The sequence below is a fragment of the Dipodomys merriami genome, unplaced genomic scaffold (assembly GCF_024711535.1).
Source record: "Dipodomys merriami isolate MVZ:Mamm:240054 unplaced genomic scaffold, mDipMer1.0.p SCAF_26, whole genome shotgun sequence".
Taxonomy (NCBI): Eukaryota; Metazoa; Chordata; class Mammalia; order Rodentia; family Heteromyidae; genus Dipodomys; species Dipodomys merriami.
Window position 1 is genome coordinate 9376856 of NW_027204048.1, and position 22843 is coordinate 9399698.

General features: G+C 40.6%; 1 protein-coding gene across 1 annotated transcript in view; it reads left to right on the top strand.

The window, feature by feature from the left end:
- Positions 1–22843, top strand: part of Glis3 (GLIS family zinc finger 3) — a 452494-nt gene that overhangs the window by 380599 nt on the left and 49052 nt on the right. Inside the window, exon 8 of the mRNA XM_070035664.1 lies at positions 17515–17686. Coding sequence (XP_069891765.1) covers positions 17515–17686 — 172 coding nt within the window. The remainder of the gene's footprint in view (positions 1–17514; positions 17687–22843) is intronic.

Below are 22843 nucleotides of genomic sequence, written 5' to 3' on the forward strand. Positions count from 1 at the left end.
GATGAACAAGACTCAAGGATGGCTCACTTTTATTTTCTGCCCTTTTGTTCAGAGGTTCTGTGCCCCCCAGGCCAGCCTGGAAATTCATTAATTTACTTGATGAATCAGAGAGATTTATCCGTGGATTGAGATGTGAATACCACTTTCAGGGCTTTAATATCAGTACTGATCTTCTGTTGTGCTCCTGTGATAAGCTAATGAAGCAGATAATCCTAAATTTTAGTGAAGGTCCAACATCACAGGCAGCTTAGACCAATGCCTGTTCTCTGCAGAGTCCACTTCTTAACAAAGAATGCTCTGTGGAAGATGATCTGGTCCCTGGGTGACCACAAAAGCAATGGCTCCTTCCATCCCGAAGCTGGGCTGCAGATTTAGTAAGAAGATATGACCTTAGTCAGAGACACAAGTCAGGAGGGCATCATAGAGTCTCATGTGGCTGAGATGTTGGACTTCCATGGAAACCACCTTAATCAGATTAAGAATTAATGCAGCTAGACCCAGAGAAATCTACAAGAATGAGGGAGTTACACTGGTACCACTTCTTTTGGGTTATAAAACCGTGCTTCTGTTCCGTGTTGGTAAGGTCCTGTTAAGGCATCTGAATTTTGAATGGAATGCTAAGGTTTTTATTTTTATTTTTTCAAGTAAAGTACACATTTTTATTTAAGTACCATATAGAAATGCAGAAGAAAAATAAATATTTCTTTTCAGAGCAGAGATTTTTCAAGCTGTATATGACCATTTCCTTCCCTCCTCATTCATTACTGAGAGATGAGGATTTCTCCCTTACAATATCATTAGTTTATGTGATAAATAGCGCTATATTAAATCTATAGAAGGCCTAACTTTATACTTCCATACTTTGTGAAATAGTGTTTCATTTTAACGTGACTTTATGGTATATGTTTTAATATACATTCTACATTCTCAAATTGGATGTATTTGCTGTCTTTGGACAGCTTGCGACATTGTGTTAGAAATAATTTTCTATAAAAACGCCTCATATAGTCTGCTCCCAGAAAATGGTTGTTCATTTTGGGACTTTATTAGAGAGTACTAAATTGACACACAGATTTCCCAGTAGGTTAAACTTTACAGGAGAATTGTGAAGATAAAACATGATCTCCATAAAGATCTGATAAAAAAAAAAAGACAGAACATTATTTTTAAAAGTGCACAGTTATTTCTGGCATTATCATTAGAAAGCACTGCTTTGTTTAAACTTCACACGTGTGAAGGGACAAGGAAACAACTCTGGATGGCACTGGACAGAAGGACTTGGGAGACTGGGATACAAAAGAGATTTAAAGGATGCCCCTAACAACAACATTTTTTTCTTTTTTTTTTTTTTTTAATTGTATTTTATTTTATTTGAGAACATACTGTACAGGGGGGCTACAATTACATGGGCAGGATAATGCATACATTTCTTACCAAGCATTGCAGCCTCCTCCTTTGTTTACCCTTCACTTCCCTTCCCCGCCTCCCCCCTCCCCCCACCCAATTTTACCCCCCTCCCCCCACCCAATTATACCCCCCTCCCCCCCACACACCGACATTGTAAAGCTGGTTTTGACATGACATTTTGTACTTCTCATTGTTGCAACAGGTCCACCTGAATCCTTAAACGACTTGTTTGTCCCCATCTCCTCCACATGTTATACTGACATCAAATATAGTGAAAGCGGGGGTTACACTGTGGGGGAGGGACATACAAAGCAACAAAGAAATAATCTTATAAATGCGTTAGAAACACATGCATGAAAGAAACGAAAACATTAAAATACATATTTAAGGGTTCATTTTCCTAACATCACATTATCTGACCTTTTCCACTTGACTTATACCTATACTAGATATTGCAAATAAGGGAAACCATGGGACCTATGCTTCTTTGGGCCTGGCTTACTTCACTTAATATAATTTTTTCCAAACCTTTCCATTTCCTAACAAATGGGGAAATGTCATTCTTTCTGATGGAGGCATAGAATTCCATTGTGTATATATACCACATTTTCTTGATCCATTCATCTACTGAGGGGCATCTGGGTTGGTTCCATATCTTAGCTATGGTAAATAATGCTGCAATAAACATAGTTGTGCTGGTAGCTTTAGTGTGGTCTTGTTTGTAAACATTTGGGTAAATGCCCAAAAGTGGGATTGCTGGATCATAGGGGAGATCTATGTGAAGTCTTCTGAGGAACCTCCATACTGCTTTCCAAAGTGGTTGAACAAGTTTACATTCCCACCAACAATGAAATAAGGTTCCTTTCTGTCCACATCCCCTCCAGCATCTGTTGTTGTTAGAGTTCTTGATTTTTGCTGTTCTAACTGGAGTGAGGTGATATCTCAATGTTGTTTTGATTTGCATTTCTTTTATGGCTAGGAATGTTGAACATTTCTTCATGTGTCTATTGGCCATCCTTGTTTCTTCTTCAGAGAAGCTTCTCTTTAAGTCTTTCGCCCACTTATTTATTGGTCAGTTGATTCTTTGAGGATTTGTTGTTGGGTTGTTTAATTTTTTGAGTTCCAAGTATATTTTAGATATGAGACCCTTGTCCGTTGTATGGCTAGTAAAGATCTTCTCCCAATCGGTGGGCTTTCTATTGATCTTGCTAGCTATGTCATTTGCCCTGCAGAAGCTCTGCAATCTTATGCAATCCCATTTGTCCAACCTTTCTTTGATTTGTTGTGCTTCCGGGTCTCTATTCAGAAAATTTCGGCCTGCGCCAAGGAGACCTAGGGTTTCTCCTATTCCATCCTGTAATGTTTTCAGAGTGTCTGCTTTGAGTTCAAGGTCTTTGATCCATTTGGAGTTGATTCTGGTGCAGGGTGATATATAAGGATCTAGCTTTAGTTTTCTACATGTAGTTAACCAATTTTGCCAGCACCATTTACTGAAGAGGCTGTCTTTCTTCCATTCTATTGTTTTAGCTTCCTTATCGAAGATTAGATGGCTATAGGTCTGTAGGTTCATTTCTGGGTTTTCAATTCTATTCCATTGGTCCTGAGGTCTGTTCTTATGCCAATACCAAGCTACAACAACATTTTTATAGTATTTCTTTTGATGGTTTCTTAAGCTGCTTTCAAAAGCCAGTATTGTTTCTGAGGCATCTCTTGCACCACATATCTACCAGTTTGGATTGGAGAATCAGTGAGACTAGGCGCAAGTCTCCCTCATACTTGTCTGGTATGGATTCTGTTCACCTTAACTTACAGATAAAGCCCTTCCTACTCTCAGTCTGATCCTTGGGTGTACCCTAAGTAACCCAAAAGTCTTGTGAAAATGCAGTTACCCCTTCCCTAGCCTCCCTGCTTGGTCCTTTGTTTCTGATTCAGTAGGTCTCATTCCAACAAGCTGAATTTCTTTCAGATGATTCTGTCACCTTCCCAGATGACATTGGCTGCTGCCACGGAGTTCAGGGACCACACTGTGAAAACCATTCATCTGGGCCATAAAATAATGTGACTCTGACTTCTAGGGCATCATGAACTGAATTCTGACCGGGAGATGGGGAACGTATTAGAGTAAGAATTTCTCTGGGGAATACATTTCTGTTGTTCACTTCAAAAAACCAAAGCTTGGATATTCAATTCACTATCCCCCACAAAGGTTGTATTGGTGTTGTTCATGTGTTGATTAACAGTAAGATCTAACCATCCCTCAACGAAAACACACACAAAAAGATAAAATGTCAATTCCAGCCAGCCAAGGCCACATTTGCACATGTGAAGCTAACGTTAATGTCTTTATATATTTCCAAGCTTCTTTCCCTGGTGCTTCAATATTCCATATCAGCTCTCTTCCCTTGCCCTCCTTTGCGTTTTTCATGCAAGATTAAGCTGAATTACTCAGTTGTACGATACGCACACGTTTTTGCTGTAACAATATTTGTATGGGTGAACCAAAACAATTCCATACTTCAATGAAGAGAGAAAAGTATAGTAAGGCTGGGCAGTTGTAGCCTTTATTCCCACATGATTGCACATTATTATTTCTATCATTTCTCCTTATTTAATACTATTTTGCCAGCATCCAGAAGGGAAGTCTGGATCTACTCTTGGTGTATTCCCAAGGAGGTCTTAAAGAAGAGATGAATGGCAAGACAGAGAATTCAGGATAGATTTTCTGAAATGAGAAGTTAATACCTTTCTATAGATAGGAAGTTATGGACCAATCATCTGGGCCCAGAGTTCTGACTTTCTGCTTCAAGTGAATTTAGCATTAGAGGAAAGAAAGAAATAGGTAGTTACATCTATTTCTTCTGAACAATAGAGGGGAAAAAAAAAAGAAAATGGGCATTTTCAGAGTGTTTATGCTCAGTGAAAATTCCTTTCTTGTACAGTTGTTCAGGCACTAAAAAGAAACATGAGGAATAAATTGGACTCTAAACTGACTGAATTAACTTGGCTATAACTTGCCACACATTACGGTTATAAAGAAGTGTATTGTAGGAAATGAAATAAGTATTGTGAAATTTACTTATTTCCACATAACCAACAGCCCTGGTTCAGAGTCAGACTGTTTATATACTGTCTTTGTCACTATTGTCAGAGACTTACCATCCCTGTTTAGGTGTCCTGGCCTTGACTCAAACCATAAATAAACCACAAAAGTTAGGACAGCCTTCTTGAAGTCTTTGTTACGAGGTAGCTCTTGCCTTTTATGTTTCTAGCTGTGACCTGGGCTTGTCCCTTGGGTTCCAAATCTGTTCTCTCTCAATCAGCTTGGTTGCTTAACTCTAGCTCCTGCTCCAACTCCTCTAACTACCCATCAGCTTTGATGTCGAGAAATGAACCTCATCCTAGAATTTCTATTGACATCTTAACCACATTTTATGCAGTTAGAGGTTTATCAGCTTCACTGGATATGTTACTGTGGGGGTGTGAAAAAAAGTTCTTTGTCTGCCTTCTAGGAGTAAGCTGCTATAGAAATAAGATCGTCACTAGTTGAAAGAAAAAGGGATAAACTCATCACAGTGGAACTTGCTCCTCAGGCTGGTTCAAAAGGATGTGAATAAACATTTCTTAAGAAAGGATGTGCTTCGAGACAAATGCAATGTATCACCTGCCCAGAAGATTTTGTAGCATGAAAGGAATGTTCTAGGAGCCACTATTCTGGTGCACCGGGCAACTTGAGGTTATATCTTTGGAGTCTGTTTTCTTAAGTAATACTCAACTCATCTCTGACTGTGTACCGTTTTATACAATCCCTATGATCATGTGTGCAGCTGCTTTTTGCTAAATGTGATATGTGTGTGTGTGTGTGTGTGTGTGTGTGTGTGTGTGTGTGTGTGAAAATACATCCTCTTCCTCTAACCCAAAGTTGCATCTTTGAGAGGAAATGCCACACTTACTGACTCTTAGGAGTTCTCAGGATCAGTAAGTGTTCAACATCTATTATTGAACTCTTATCCAAATTCTCGGAAAATGCACACTCTGTTTAGCACTGAGGGAACACGTACCACAAATTACTCACCACCCATATTCTTTTTTTTTTTGGTTTTGATTTTTAGAAATGAGAAAAAATTGCTAAAGAAATTGAGAATTTAATCCATATCAGATAGTGGAATAAAAGAAAACTGAAGCATACTTCTCTACATTTTTGTATTCTAACACTTTGTCCACTCATTCACATTGCATTTTTAATTAAAGAAATCTACTATAGCTCTCCTAAGATGAATAGATTAGAATCCAAAACTTGTCACGAGATGGGCAGTGCCCTCTCAAAATGTCAGAGTTGTGTTTTGATAGTTACTAGTGTTTTGAATATTCTAAAGCAGTGTTTCTTTGTATCATTTACATTTGTTTTGCCTTTTTAGAGTAGATATGATTGAAAAAATACGAGATCTAAAGTACTTTTCTTCCTCCTCTATGATGTGGTGGTAAGGATGCAATAGACTGTCGTGAGAATTAAATAAGATAGCATAAATAAGATAGCTCAGTACACTCCCTGCCAATTGGCATCTACATAATGGATGCTCACTATTATTTTTCCCTTCCTCTTTGCTTAAAAGCATAAGGATTTGAGAGCCAAGATGACATTTGTGGCAGGGATGTTTTAAAACTCCTTCTTCCAATTCCTTTTATATGAGGTGCTGCTACTTAGTGTTCAGAAACAGATGTTTTGATATAAAGAATTCCTACCAAGAAGTAATCAAGATGATACTTTGGTCGTTCTTCATTCTAAAACCCCTATTTGAATCTGTAAATTAGACTTGTTTTTCTGTTGCCATGAAGAGCAGAAGTAGACTGACACTGACTACACAGGGTACTGTCATGCCTGGTTGAAAATTGAACTTAGTGAACAGTGAATTTGTGAGTGTGAGGCTGGCAGAAGAAAGAAGAAATTGAATTGATGTTTCCCACTAGGACATTTTTACAGTCATTGTTTTGTCCTTACTGAGGTACAGCCTTGGCCCCTTTTGATGTCATTTTGTAAAAAGCCTCTTTGGGCTCTTGTCTTTTATCTCAAAATATACTCCAAGGGCCATGTTGGGATGCAAAAGCCCTGGCTGAAACAGTTCCCAACAAGGAAAAGCTGCCAGAGAAAAGGGGGCTTCGTTCTAGTAATGCTGAGCCAAAGGCTGGCAGAAGGTTGAGGAGTAGACCTGATTTTTCACTGCTCATCTGTTTTTCCTAGGAAGACAAAGGTGTCAAGGCTTTGAATATCAAGGATTCTGTATTCTAAATTCTAAACCCCTTGTAGACATGTAGAGGAGACACTTGCTCTCCTAAAATGCAAAGTATGCCTCCCAACAATAAGGATGTTTGAAATAGTTTTTATTGAAGACCAAATCCTCTACTCTACCCTAGAGGAAAACTGCAACTCAGAATTCCTAGCCAGGCACCAGTGGCTTACACCTGTAATCCTAATTATTCAGGAGGCTGAGATCTGAGGATTGTGGTTTGAAGCCAGCTTGGGTAGGAAGGTCTGTGAAACTCTTACCTCCAATTAACCACCAAAATAATGGCAGTGGCACTGTGGCTCCAAGTGGCAGGAAGTTAAGCTTGAGCAACAGAGCTCATGGACAGCAACCAGGTGCTGATTTCCAGCCCCATGACCAATAATTCAGTAACATGTATGATTACTTATCTTTGTCTTGAGAGCAAAGTAAGTTAGGAAATAACACTAAGCACCTGAAGGCAAAAAGGGGAGGGGGTAAAGTTGTGTGCAGAGAGCAGAAAGGAAACCTCCCACAGTCACAACCAACCTCACACCCATGCCATTTGCTCCAGGCTAGGGGTGACTACAGGCTCTGATTGTTCACCTCAGTCTGGTTTACAGGAGGGGATGTTATTGCTCCATTTTACACAGGTAGGAAAGAGAGATTTTCTAAGAAAGTTATAGGTTAAGTACTCTTTTTGACTAAAACTTGGAGTTTCTGTGCTGCAGGCTGGAGTTCCCAGCTAAAGTGTACACTGTATTATGCCATTAGCAGAGAAATGGATGGATCTGGGGAAAAAAAATCATGCTAAGTGAAGTCAGGCACAGAGAGACGAAGGGCATATGGGGAAGTTAGATCTAAATTATAAATGTACACAAACATATACAACGAGGATATTTGCTCATATACGCAAACTAGTTAACTAAAGTAGGTATATTCAGGAGAGGAATCCAGTGGTGTAACCTCTTTGAACAACTGACTTAATGGTTTAACAAAATGAATACCAGGAAACTGGAACATATATTGTTGGGGAAGGGAAGTAAAAGAAAGGTGGGGGGAGAAGAATGGGGAAAGGAAGAGGGATTGAATGCTGTCCTAGTATTCAGTGCACATATGTGAAAATGAAGTTAGCTAACTTGGGTGGACAGGTGGAGTTGGGACAGATGAGGAAGGCCATGAAAGGGTTTATAACATGGATCAAGATGCAGTGTATGCACAAACTGACATTGTGAATTGAAACCCCCTTTGTACAATTATGTAGGATAATACAAAAATAATTAATTAATTAGCTAATTAATGGGATTTGGAGCTAGGTGCTGGTTGGGTTATGCATGTAATCGGGCACCTCAGGAGGCTGAGGTCTAAGGATCGTGGTTCAAAGCCAGACAGACTGTGAAAGTCCATGCGACTCTTATCCACCAAGAAAATAAAAGCCACACACACACACACACACACACACACACACACACACACACACACACACACACACACACACACACACACACACACACACACACACACACACACACACACACACACACACACACACACACACACACACACACACACAAATTGGATTTGGGGAAAAAATGGGATTAGCTAACTATGCAGTAAATCTTTCTTCCAAGAAGCCTTGGCTGTGAAGTGCTTTGAGAAGTCATGTGAAAGATAAGTGTGTAAATCACTCAACAGCTCTAAGAGGAAAGAACGTTTTTTGGTGTGGCCAACATGGCATAGGTAGGAAATAGGTAAGTAAGGCAAGAATAATGAAGAGTTTGGGAACCAGGAGGAACTAGAGAGTATTCTTACAGGAAAGTCTGTGTGGTTCATGCTCTTGTTCATCTTCTTTTACTGACTCTGAATAACAACCAAGAAGGGAGAATGGAAGGTGGAAATTAGAAAGACAAGGTACAGGCTTTGAGGTTAGATATGATATATGTTGTATGAAAACTCCAAGCAGAGTGCATGAAATGGTGGTCCAAGAGGAGCTGAGAGAATGATGCCATTCTGCTTGTTACAAAATGTCTTTGTGCTGAAATACAGATGGAGCAGGATCTTTCCTAAGCGTGAAGTTAATTACACCTGTTCTTTCCAAATGTTTGATATCAACCTTTGGCATTTACATGGATGAGATCAGCCCCTGCTTCCTAGTTGGATCACAATGTATTCCAGAAAGGCATGTAAGCATGCATCTTTTTCTGAACACTAACAACTTCTTTCTTGGCTATAAACCCAGCAGCATAGTGTGGAAATGTAATTGGGCAGCCTACATAGAAGTTTGGAGCTCATGGGGGGAATGTCTATTTGTAAACGAACTTGGAATATTCATGTAACTGTCCAATCATCAATAAATTCTCATTTTCACCTTACTTATTTCTGTTCCCCAGTGAACAGCAGCACTCTTAAACTCAACATTAATAGGCACGTTCTTCAGAGTTGTGCCTTCGCTTACCTTATTACAACATCTCCCTAACACATTTGTTTATCCGTTGCCAGGTAGCTCTTGCGTCAAATACTGGAATGTGTTTTCTTTGTCTTAGTGCTTGGGAGACAGTTGCATTGTCTGCCATCAATTAGCTTAGGGTAGCATGTCAAGCGTGTACCAGTGGTGTCATTTTAGTCTGACAGCCACCTGATCCGCTTGGGAAGGGATTGTTTCATTATCTTCTTATCAGAGCTGCTGGGTAATGATTCTCCACACTGTAAAATGGAAAGCCAAAAAAAAAAAAGACAGGCAGAAAGAATAGATTTTTAGTGATTGGCAATGTTAAAATTATTCACGCCGCTAGGAGAAGGCAAAGATTAGAGGGATGAATGTACAAACCCACAAGAAGCTGCTTTTTCCTGATACAGGTGGAATGGGGAATGACTGTCTTCATTCCTGATGGAGGAGCAGAAGGGGGGGGAATGCCCAGGCATTAGGAAGAAAGGGAAGAAAAAACTCACCCTTCTCATCCAGAAAAGGACAAGGATTAGCCGAAGTGTCTCTCCCATTTTTCAGTTAACTTAAGTATGAAAAGCCCAGCTGTTTGGTTTTTTTTTTTCAAAGTGATCCTGATTGAGCATGTTTCTTTCTAGAAAACTCTTTTGCTGGTTTGTGGACTCATGCTAAGAGAGCATTTCCCATTGAATAACAGTGCTATGAAATTGCTCATAGGTGAGCTAGATGGCGGTGGCTCACATCTGTCATGGTAGCTACTCAGGAGGCTGAGATCTAAGGATCATGGTTCAGAGCTACTGTGAGATTCTTATCACCAGCTAAGCACCAAAAAAAGCTCAAAGTGAAGCTGTGGCTCAAGTGGTAAGAGCACCAACCATAAGTGAAAAATCTAAGAGGTGGTACCCAGAATATAACTCAGTACTGGCACGTTTGCAAACACACACACACACACACACACACACACACACACACACACACACACACACACACACACACACACACACACACACACACAATTGCTCATAGGTGAAATACAATGAACAGTTGAAAGTATCTGACATAAATTTTCATTATTTGGGACCAAAAATTTGGTCACTGACCAGGATTGGTAAGTCAGAAAGCCTGAAGGGAAATCTTTGAATTTTGAAAGTTAACCAAGGTTGGATCTTTATATGCTCCAGGAAGAACAAACAAAAAGAAGGGCTGAAAAAAAATATATATATATAAAACTGAAGATAAACTAAGCTTTAAGAAGGACAATTGTGTTGACACTTTAGAAACAGCCCATTTTCGCTCCTTCACAAAGTGTAGTCATGCATGAAAATGCCTTGTTATCTTTTAAACTGAAGCACATCATGGGTTGTATCTCAAAGATGTGTATTACTCCTTCAAAATAAAGTACAACAGTTTAACCCTATGAGTATTCTTTGGCAGACCCCCAAACACTTTAGAGCTATGTGTATATAAAAACCTGAACAATAAGAAAGGTAATTGAATATGATACATAACTCTCCTGCATTCTAAAAGGACTCTAGACCACTTTGGATGAATTTTCCACTTTTGATTTAGATAGAAGGCCACACTTCCTTGGAGATTTATCCCTTTGTAAATATCATTTAAATATCTGAATAATGGCAACAGTGGTTTATGAGGACCTGCCATAGTTTATATACCACCTTAAGTGGTTTTTATACATTGTATCATTCTCCTCAAGGTTCTGTGATAGAATAACATATAGTATCACTCCTATTTAAGATGAAGAAACTGAGACCTTGGGGGTAGATGACTTGCCCAGATTACTGTGGCTAGGCTTCAGATCCAGGATTTGTGTGCCCTTGGTTCTGTTGCTAACCATCTTGACAGTATCTGTCTCTCTCTGTCTGTCTCTATCTCTATCTATCTCTATCGCTATCTCTGTCTGTCTGTCTGTCTGTCTGTCTGTCTGTCTGTCTGTCTGTCTCTCTCTCTCTCTCTCTCTCTCTCTTTCTCTCTCTCTCTCTCTCTCTCTCTCTCTCTCTCTCATGTGCCCAATCTGATAAAAACCAAAAAGCCAAAATTTCCATCCTACTTTAACAGTTTCTTGAACAGGTCCCAATTTCTCCTCCTGGGAGAAAGAGAGAGAGAGAGAGACAAGATTGATTTCATTATTTGCATGAGTCTTCTAATTTTTATTAATGTTTCTGTGAAAGCCAATTTACCTTGGTTTCATTGATTAGCTTACTCCTCTGTGCCTTGACCCTGGAAATTCTCCCTGAAAGATGGATGGATAGTGAGTCTAGACTTCCTCCCAAGTGCCAGACACTGAGTGAATAATGCCATTTCTGAGGATCTTAGAATTACTCTGGCACTCCATTATAAGTGAGTTCACAGTCCATGGATGAGAGTGATTTACTTTTCATCAAGCCATAAGTAACCCCAAACGCAGAATCAAAACCAGCTCACTGACTTCAGATCTGCTCAGTGAATGTCCTCTTGGTGCATTATTGACAGGAGGAAACCTTTTGGTCCAGGCTATCATGCTTTGCTATGATAAAGAGTGCAGACAGCTGATTTCTCACGAATAGCTCCTCCAAGTCTTTCTTCTTTCCCGACCACTAGATCAATATATTCTGACAAGCATCTGAAATCTTTATTTGGGAAACAGCACATTTCCTACCAGCTGTTTGTTTTCCAAGCTGAATAATTCAGTTAATTTCTTACCTGAATTAAATTTCACAGCTGGAATGCTTCTCTTATCAGTGCTGAAGTGCTTTTGCAATGGGAGGAAGAAATGGACGTAGGGATGTACTTTTGGTGTTCTCACTAAGCAGCCTTTAGAGATGGAGTGCCCACGGATTCTGGCACACCACCCACACACCCAAACCTTATTTTGCATCCACTGTTGCATTTGAGAGCCATCTTAGGGTGGTGATTTAAGGGTATGCAATCTGAACCCTGGCTTCCTGATTTGAATTCTAGCTTCATTATTTACCTACTATTGGACCAACCATAGGAACCAGCGTAGGCCTCAGCTTCCTCTGCAGTACACTGCAGAGATGTTATGAAATACTTGGGACCTTGCAAGCACTCTATGATGATAGAATTTGATAGAACTTGAGATATCTCTACATTTTCTGCCCCCCACCCCAAACTACTGAGTCAGAATATACACCTTACTCAGGTGATTCCTTTCAGTTATCAGGTGATTAAAGTTTAAGAAGCAGAGCTCTAGCTGCCCTACCCAGTTTTGAACGAAAAACATATTGGTTGTTTTTAATATAGCTCAGAAAGACAGGGAAATCTTCATGCCTGCTCTCTAAAGTGATGAAAACAGTCACCAAGCAATGCTTATGGTAACCTTCTGTAGCCATGGGGATGGCCCCAAGTTTTTACTTGGGAACACTACTTCTTACCTTCCTCCATTTGCATGGTAGAAGTACAGCTAAAGTATCCCCACAGGGGCCCTGTCCACGTTCCTTAGAAATAAAGATTAATGGTTGTTATTTGGACGTGGAGGGAGGAGGAAGAGAGAGAGATGCCTATTAACCCTAATTAACTAAGCTCATTAAGGTACCACCCTTAAAATGCCCTGATGCTGCTAGCCTATGAGATTGTATCTGAGAGCCAGAGAGATGCAGCCTTGTAAACAGGACAAAGCTTACAGTCCCCATCCATTTGCCTCTAACACAGAGAAGGTGTGAGGCTGTGGCATAAAGCCAGTCCCCGAAGTAAAAGAGTCTGAAGCTGCATGGAGACAAGTTCCCGGTCCTCTACTACGGTTCATGTATTCGTCATAAGACCAGGCTTTTATTTCCTTAGGGAGCCCACCATTTCTTAATCACAAAAGCAATAAGGATTTCCAATATGTTCCTCAGCCATGCCTAATCAGTTGTTCCAGCTGCCAGTCATCAAAACCACGTCTGGAAGATCACTTAAAAGCTGTCATACAGCTTTGAACGTTGCACTGACCCAAGAGGTGACACTGACATTGAAGGTTGTCCCCAGGGGTGGCCAGTGTGTACTGGTTGATTTGATCACAACAGTTGGGTTAATATTGCCCTGTATTCTGGAGGGAATCTGGTCTCTTCCTTTTCACTTTGATCGATAGGCCATGTGGTACGCTCTATGGGTTGAGGTGAAAAAAAAATCATTTTGAGTATGGAAGGAAAATGACCTTATGGTTTCCTGAGGTTAAAAATCACTTGACAAAACCCAAATATTTGCCACTAAGCATGTGTTGTAGCAGGCAGAGCTGAGAGAAATTTACCAGATTTTTGAAGCTTAAAGCAAAGCAAGGAGATTAGCCCCTGCCTGGTACTGAGTAGACGCTGGAATGTGTGTCAAATGAGTGAAATAATAGACTGCAGTAATTAAGAGTGCATCCCGGGTTTATAACATGATCAGGTCAGATGTTCCTAAAAGTCACAGTGTGGAACAGAGAGGTGTTCTCCCTGCCACAATCCCAATTTCTGAGAAATAGGAGTTTTTGATATAGGCCAACGAAATCCTCCCGAAACCAGAACTGACTGATTCCAGAGGGTGGCTCGTTTTATTGGAAGCGTATGTGAGACAGACATTCGGTGGGTATCGGAAATCGATGCTTCAGCCTCTTACTGCTTCTCTCAAATTTCTAATCCTCGTTTTTGCTCACTGATGACTTCCACAGCCAACAATCCTCACGTGGGCTCCTCCTGCTCTGAACGGACACTGCACTAGACACTTGCACGAGAGGTTGCAATCTTGCCAGGAGTAAGACATTCCTCTCCTTCCTGTTCCATTTATTATATAAAACAGAGGCAGGTCACATGACTCTTTTGGGCAGAGGTGATTTCTTACCATATTACTTATGAAATTACTTAGTATAATTTCCAAAAGCAGACTTTAAATCGAACCTTGAAGCCCCGCCACCGTTCTTTGCTTTTTTTTTTTTTAAATCATGGGGTACCTACCAGAGGACCATGGCCTAATTCACTGCCATTAATCAGCTGTAGTGGTAGCATAGGAAAGGGATATGGACGTTCATTTGACCCTAAGCATAGTTGGAAAACATGTACTAGATACTTTCTGTGTCCTACCTCACACACACGCTACTCCATTGATAGGTTGTGGCCATTGCAATAGCAGCCAGCTGGCCCACCCCATCCCCCACCCCCCTGCTTGGCAGGTCCTCCTCTCTACTCATCACACACCTCTGTCTTTCTGTCCTAAGGTTTGCTGATGTCCTGGATTGGGCCTCTGTGGGAACATTTATAGATTGTGGGGCTTGTGCCTCTTGGAAGTCTGAATGAATCTTTCCGGGGGCAACCCCTGACCAAAGGCAGTGGGGGAGGAGGGAAGGTATGAGTTTGTAGATAAACATTCATTTCTGTCCCAATTCTAATCACTTAGTCCCAAGATAGATTCCATTGGCATTTAGATTGTATTTGGCTTGGTTCACTCAACAAGCAAGTCTGAATTCTATCAGGCTGTAAGAATGGCTATGCCCTAGTCCTTGTAGGTGTCTGTGTATAGCAATACTCCATGTTTGTGGGGAAAATGTCATCTAAGAGAAGAATAAGAAGGGGTTAAGGATGTAACTCTTTCGTGAGTGCTTACTCAATATACTTAGGACCTGGCCTCAATCTCTAGCATTAAGGGAAACAGTGAAGAGAAAAGAAGAAAAAGAGGTGGGTATTGGTGGCTCCCATCTGTAATCCTAGCTTCTCAGGAGGCTCTCATCCGAAGATCAAGGTTCAAAGCAAGTCCAAGCAAGAAAGTCTCTGAGGCTCTTATCTCCAATTAACAACCAGAAAACTGGAAGTGGTGCTGTGGCTTTAAGTGATAAAGTTCTAGCCTTGAGCCAAAGAGCTCAAAGATAGTGCCCAGGCCCCTAGCTCAAGCCCCACAACCAAGAAAGTAAAAAATAAAAATAAATAAATATTTAAAAGTAACTAGAAGGACACAAGAGGGAAAGTATTTAAATAAGTGTAGATAAGAGGAACTGACTGTATGAGAAAAAATGAAGTAGTATAAATTGTGATAATGCACTTGAGGTGTGGCCAGATGCCTTGTTTGTCTGGCGTTTAATTATAGTAACTTATGGAGGTGTATTAAAGTGCTTTGAACATGGTTCAATATTCTACACTAGTAAATCTTGATAGTTTGGTGAATTCATGTGTATAGATCCTTGCCACCATTGAGCTATACAGATTTTTTTCCCCATTACTGCAACCTCTTCAAAGACAGGGACCTACAGATGGTACAAGGGGCTGGCATGAAGTACTTAGCAAATACTGCATCAAGAAAAGCAATGGTTGGATAATAGATGGATGTATGGATAGACAGAAGATGAATAGATGCAAAATGGAAGGTTAGTCCTGCATATATAGTAAGTGGGAAGGAGGGGAGATGCTGACCCATAACTCTTAGTGACTGAAAATACCAAACCTTCCAGCCAATTGCATTGTACGTCATACCAACCGCCACTAAATTAGCTCCTCTTGATCTCTAGGAGCCTCTCTATATTCCGTTAAGCCCTAGAATGGAACATGGCATGTGTACACCCCTGTTGCCCACTGAGTTGTAAATGGCCAGGGCAATGCTTCCCTTGTGAGAAACACAAATACATACATACAAAGCCCCCTCCAGGGGAGAATTCGTGATGGGTGCATTCAGCAACTTCAACAAAATAAATAAGGGAGCAAGTGTTACTACACTAAAGCTGGGGGGAAAAAAAAGCTATGTTTTCACAGTGTCTCTGTGACCTCTTATTATTCCATTAGTTTTTGGAATTGTATATAAAAATCACCAAGCACCATGCTGACAAACACCAATATTGAAACTATTGCCACTGTCAATCCAAACAGCTTTCTCCCCTGAGTAAAATTATTATTTGGCATACAAGCAGAATTGTGGTTCCCTGAGCTAGCAGAGCATAAATGAGGGTTGTGATTTATAAGGTGACTCCAGTGAGTTTGCAAAAACACAACTATTATCGAGGCTGATGAACACAACAGCAGGTCTATATTAGCTTTCCAAGCAGGTAAGCACTTCCTCACCTCACGATGACTTTAGGACGTGGAAGGCTGTGGTGGATCTGAGGACAGGCGTTAACCTGAAACAATGCTGATTTGCCAGAAATAAACCCTTCAAGTCAGATCACACCCCTGTAAGTAGTTGTTTGAGCGGGAAGATGGTAATTCTGCCTCTTCAGATGTTCCTTTCAGTACTTCCATTGGATCAAGTTTTTAGGGGGCTAGGTCATTTGGGGTCTCAATTCTCCTCTGGAGAGAGTGTAGAAAGGTGGTTATTGGTCTAAAATTACCACTCTCTGAACTTTTAAACCCTCAACTCTTTTTGATGACATGACTTCTCTTTCTTAATACCGAACCTGATTTCTTTTATTTAAAAAAAAATTCATTTCTTCTCTGATGTGAGTAGAGTAAGTTCAAAAGGAACAGAGATGGCTACAGAGCTGAGCGGGGCTTTATTTTCAGAGAAGGAAGTTAAAGAGTCCACATAAAATGATGTGGTGTGACTGCAGCCTAATGAGATATCTGCGGAGTGGGTCTCGGACCCTGAGGCTCTCTCTGAGAAACTCAGATAGTGACAAACCCCAGGTTCTTCCCTGACATCGGACCAATTAGCCCACCAAAATGAGCACCTTACAAGTGTGGGGTCACATTGGGCTCTCACAGGCATGGTGGCCCTCATGACACGGTGGCTCTGGACTCCCTGTCTGTGTCAATAGGGGGGCAGAGTATGGTGCCCACAGGAAGCTGGCTGCCCTGCTTTTACTCGGTGGTCTTAGGTGAGGACTTCTTTTTAACGAAGGCAAGTCTGTCCATCTTACCATCAGGAAAATGCCTGGGTCAGTTAGACTCTTCTTGAAAAGGATGTGGGGGTCTCATCCTCACTGGAGCCAGGCTTGGGGTAGCTGTGGGTCATGGTATTGACATGGCAATACACAGCCTGACCTCAATCAACCCCAGGGCCTTTGCTGTCTCTTGTTAGAAGAGACAGGAAGACCTGTTCTGTGCCCTTCCTAGTTTTTCTCTCACCTGATTCTAGTCCTCCATGACCAGTCCATGCAAACACTGCACCTCTGCATACATGCACACAGCACAGGATTGACTAATCATAGAGTATCGGGACAGGCAGGGCACACAGCTTCAGAGATAAGACTTGTGAATGTCATCCTGGAGTGCACCGAGTGTGAAAACTCCTGAGATGGCAGCCCAGACACAGGAGCCAGGAGGAACTGAGTGTACCACAGGAACAAAAGCGGGGAGCACTTTTTCCTGAAATTCACCCCAAGGGAGAAAACACACACACACACACACACACAAAACCAAGCTTCTGAAATATGCTGGCTGTCAGCCTTGGGTATTTAAAAATGTAAGCTTCCTTTGGGGCTCAAGTCTCATTTTTCTTCTCCCTTGATTTCAGCTCCCATTTTCTCCAGCAATCATTCAAGCCGAAGTGGAACAGCTGCTGGGCCCGTGCCACCCCCACACCCTGTCAGTCACCCTTCTCCGGGACATAATGTACAGGGGAGCCCTCACAACCCCTCCTCTTCCCAGTTACCTCCACTCACAGCTGTGGACTCGGGCGCGGAGAGGTAAGGCCATCTGTCTCTCTCTCGTAATAGGTGTTGTCGCCAAACCTCCCTCCACGGAGAAGAGCTCTGACAGTTGCTGAATTTTATTAATAATCTGTTGGTGGGTTGAGGTACCCAGAGGTGACATTTTAAAAGTAACATACACAAAGCACGTGGACCAACTCTCTCATTATCTGTGGTGTGTGTGTGTGTGTGTGTGTGTGTGTGTCTCCACACAAATGAAATGGTATTGACAGGAGTCAACTGAAAGTGTCAGATGCTGGAAAAGTGAATATGAATATTCTGTCTCGCTCACTTTTTGCCCAGTTTGCTTCTAGGACTCAATTTTCAAGTGATACATGCACAAGTTGAGATGCTTTCCAAAGGGAAGCACACAATGCCCGAGTGTCAGAGAAGCTGTATGAACTTGGGTCAGACAGTTTCCAGCTACTATGGTGGAATTCCTGAGACAGTCAATCTAGGAGGGAAAACAATGTTTACTTTGGCTCAGGGTTTGTAAGGTTTTAGTTTATAGTCACTGGGCCATGTTGCTGTGGGGTTGTTATGGTGTCTGATGTTATAGAGGAAGGGCATGGAAAAGAAGGCCTATTTACCTAATGGCAGTTAGGAAAGAGAGAGAAGAAGAAGGGACTAGGATTCCAATATCTGACAAGAGGCTGGGAACTAAGCCTTTAATCCATGGGTCTTTGGGATACATTCAAGACTTTGTAACAGCTTTGGAGCAAAGCATCAAAAGGTACACAATTTGATATGAATGGCCAGAAGAGGGTTATTCACTGAGAACTTTTTTTTTCTTTTTCTTCTTTTTTGGTTGGTCGTGATGCCTGAACTCAGCCTGGGCCCTGTCCCTGAGCTCTTCAGCTCAAGGTTAGCGCTCTACCACTGGAGCCACAGCGCCATTTTGGGCTTTTTCTGCTTATGTGGTGCTGAGGAATTGAACCCAGGGCCTCATGCATGCAAGGCAAGCAATCTACCACTGAGCCACCTTCTCAGTCCTCACTGAGAACTTTATATTGGTTATTCCCTTATAAAAGGGTTCCTAGGGGAACATTTTTTAACAGTTACTTTTTATGATAATATTTTTACTTCTGAGTTCGCCACTGGTTCCAGGGGTCCTTGGGGGCCCTTCTTGTACTTCTCCCAATATCATGCATACTTACATGGACCACAAACAAAAATAGGAATCTTCTTAGTGAGCAGAAGAGTTATTGAGGGAAGACTCAGGCTTCTCCAGGAATGGCATCCCAGACAATAGGAAGAATTTTTTTCTTTGTATGTTCTTCCCCCATGGTATAACCCCTGTTGTCACTGTATTTGAGTCTGGTGTCCTGAACCTTGTATATACATTTTTCTAATTTGGGGAGGGGAAGGGATGGTAGGGGAAAAACAAAGGAGGGGGTAACAATGTTCAATAGGAAATGGACTCATTACCTTGCTTATATAGCTGTAACCCCTCTGTATAGTATCTTTAAAATAAAAATATATATTTAAAATAAAAAAGGAAAATCAAAGCAAGATAGAAAGGAGGGATGATAATAAGATAGCAAATAAGTTGTTTCTCTTGTAGAATTACTTTCTGTGTGTGTGTGTGTGTGTGTGTGTGTGTGTGTGTGTGTGTGTGTGTGTGTGTGTGTGTGTGTGTGTGTGTGTGTGTGTGTGTGTGTGTGTGTGTGTGTGTGTGTGTGTGTGTCCTAGGCTTGAACTGAGGGGTTGGACTACCACTTGGCTCTTAGCTCCACTTGTGACTTTTGGGGTATTTAACTGGAGATAAGAGTCTCATGGACTTTCTTTCCTGAACAGGCTTTGAACCACAGTCCTTAGATCTCAGCCTCCTGAATAGCTAGAATTATAGGCCATCAGCACTCATCTGATCACATCTTTTATTCTAAGGAACATTTCCTCAGTGTGATACAATCACACTGACATTATAGAGACTCAAGGGACAAGATGGTAGACATCGGAGGAAGAGATAGGAAAACAAGGGTAACGCTGCTGGTTACAAGAGTCCTTATGAGCAAGATAACTTGAAGTAAGGCAAAACAACAGAATTCATTCACAAGCTGTATTTTGGAAACAAAATTGCTATTATACGTAAGAAATGAAGAAGAGGGGCCAAAATTCATTCCTGAGTTTCACCTTTAAGACACCAAGATGGAAATTTATGCCATGCTAAGAAAGAGAAAATACAAGGATTCAGTAGTGTGGAAAGGAGACATAAAAAGGTGGTAAGGAGAAGAGGGAGGAGAAATGACATGAAGAACTTGAGTTTTAGGTTAATATGAAAGATCCACGCAGGTATGTCTGATGTGCAATTAGAAATATGTGTCAGATCAGACTTATTTTAACAGCACTATGTACATGGCAAAGTGTAGACAACTCATTAGCCTCTCCTCACATTATCTGTCAGCACAGAAGTGCGAATGTAACTATTAAGTTCACAGACACTGGAGACATGAAATCTATCCTTCCAGCCATCTGATGCATTTTTGTAAGTTGAGGTGAGTTTATGCCTTTTAGCATTTCAAATAATTTCCCATTAGGTTTAAAGTGAACTTAGGCATGGGTTGCTTTAAAAAAAATCATCTCATTTCCATCTACCTGGCTGGAAATCATGACGGCACAAGGTAGTGGAGTTCAGACAGGATCAGAACTCCAGCCCCTTCTTCGTATCACTTATCAGTAGTTATAACAACTTTCACAAGAATTTGAAAAGAAAGCAATCATTGTGTTTCCTTCTTGTCCACATCCTTTGAAAGAATGTAGGAAAAAGAGCCACCGCAACCATTATCAGAGTAAAAAAATAAGAACCATGACAAACCAATTCATCTGATGTTTTCATCCAAGCATCTGCTGTCAAGTTGCTATTATTTGGCTGTGGACACTTCAGCTATTACTGTTGCTTAGAATATATGCATTTGTTTCTTTTTGACATTTTATTCATGTCATGTTTTTATAATTTTTATATTTTTTCCTAACTGACTTTATATATGTATATGTCTTTATATCTATGTAGATATACATTTAACTCCTTAAAATTTCAAGAATAGGTTGAACAATACTCTGTATACATACACTGCATTCATAGTCATTGTTAATATTTTGCTCCTCTCTCTCTCCCCCATCTCTTTTTCTCTGTAGCACAGATGATGTATTGTATGCTTGTTATTTCAAAATCATTTAAAAAGTAGTTGAATATATCATGACCTTTACCCCTCATTACTTCAGAAGAGATTTTAAAAGGCTATTTTCCTATATAGACTCAGTGTCAGTGTAAGAATCACACTTGGGATATTTAATATTGCTATAGTAAGATTATCTTAAAGTCGACCAATATTCAAAACTCCCATCTTGTAAATAATGCCTTTTATAGGTGGAATGTTATTTTTTTTCTTTCCTTTTTACGATTTAGGACTCTAATAAGGATCCCACAATGCATTAACTCTCAAATTTTTTTAGTTTCCTGAAACTAATGAAGTTCTTCAGCTTTTATCATCAGCTTCATCATCCTTGTTATTGATGTCTATCAGGACATCAACTTTTTTTGAAGACCTCCAGACATATATTTTGCACAATATTTCATGGTTTGGATTTTTCTGCTCTCTCCCAAACAGAACATTTTTGGGGTAGGAATTTACACAGGTGATGTGGTACCTCTTATCATTTTCTTGAGACTTAGCTTGTACCTTATGGGGAGTTAGAATTCAATGAATCAAAGCAGATATAATGTGTAATACATGGCAGGAAGCAGACTCAGATGGGTACTTACAAAAAAGACAAGGCACTGTCTGAGGGATTCTGGGTCTGAAGTTGAGGATGTTGTTAGGTCAATAATAATAGATGAAGGGGAGGTGACAGCACTTCATGTAGTGAGGGGAGGATGAAGTAGACACTTGTACTTTCAGGTTTTTACATCATGCATCACTACCGTGTACTTCCCACAGGAAGTATGCTCTAATGCTGTGCAAGCACAGCTGGACTGGGCAAGTGTGAACATGGTAGGTTATCTCTTCCGATCAGGGTTGGAGAGGAAAGTGACGTGAAACAGTCCTGCTTTATTCACTGTGTTTGCGTTAGTGACTGGGATTAAAAACATGCAGGGGAAATGTGCTTGCTTTCCACTTTGGGTTTATACATCTTTGCCTCTGTTTGCCTAGGAAATCCCCCAGTAAAAACTCCAGCAGTTTACTTAACGGAAATAGGTTTATCACCCCCTATGATTTTTATTATTACTTTTTTTAAAAAATGGGACCCTGGCATCTTTTCCTGCTTTGAAGGTGTTGATTCATCATTTACTTAGCTTTAGCTTATTAATAAAATGGGCTGAGTCACTGTCAGAAGTCAGGAAAAGTCCGCCAACACCTACTCCTGGAGCATCAGGTTCTTTGACCCTGACTGTCATAAAATTGAAAAATAAATACAAGTTCTTTCAATGTGATCAGGTCCACTTTTATTTTGAAATATTATCCAAGTAACAGATGAATTTAGTGACTTTAGCATGACCATGCCACATCAACTCATGTTGATTTAAACAGAGCAAGGGAAGTGGGGTTTTACTCGTGTCATGTCAAACCAGCCAGTAGTTATGTTTAGGAGTGGAACTTGGTGTCTTAGGAAATGTTCATTTCCTGGAACATTGGATATCTGTTAGTCCAGGGAAAACCAAACTATTGATGGAGTTCCTTTTTGAAATTAAGAATCTTTGCAGTTGCATTAATAAGCCACCTGAGTTTGTGACAAGCATCTTATATAAGAGAATATCAGCTGTCATCCTTTCCTGAAGGCCACAAACATTGTATGATCTAAAATGCAGGTGACATGGAACAAGAGGGATTGTGAAGGGACTTACCAAGCATTCTGTAGGAGTACCACTTCTGAGCCACAGATGTGGAAGGAAAGAAGGAATGTGGTGGGAATGTATAGTTTGGTACAGGATTCACTGGCAAAAAGTATAAGGGATAATTGGTTTGGGAAACATAATAGGAATTCCAGTTTCTTAAATGTCATGCATTTGGAAGCCTTACTATTTTGTCACTCATACTATATTATGTCAGATAGGGAATTACTAACATTCCAGGCTTTTGTGGTCTTTCTAACTAAGGCTAACTTTTATAGGTACTGCTTTCTAATCATTGAAAACATAGTGCTCTCTTCCTAGAT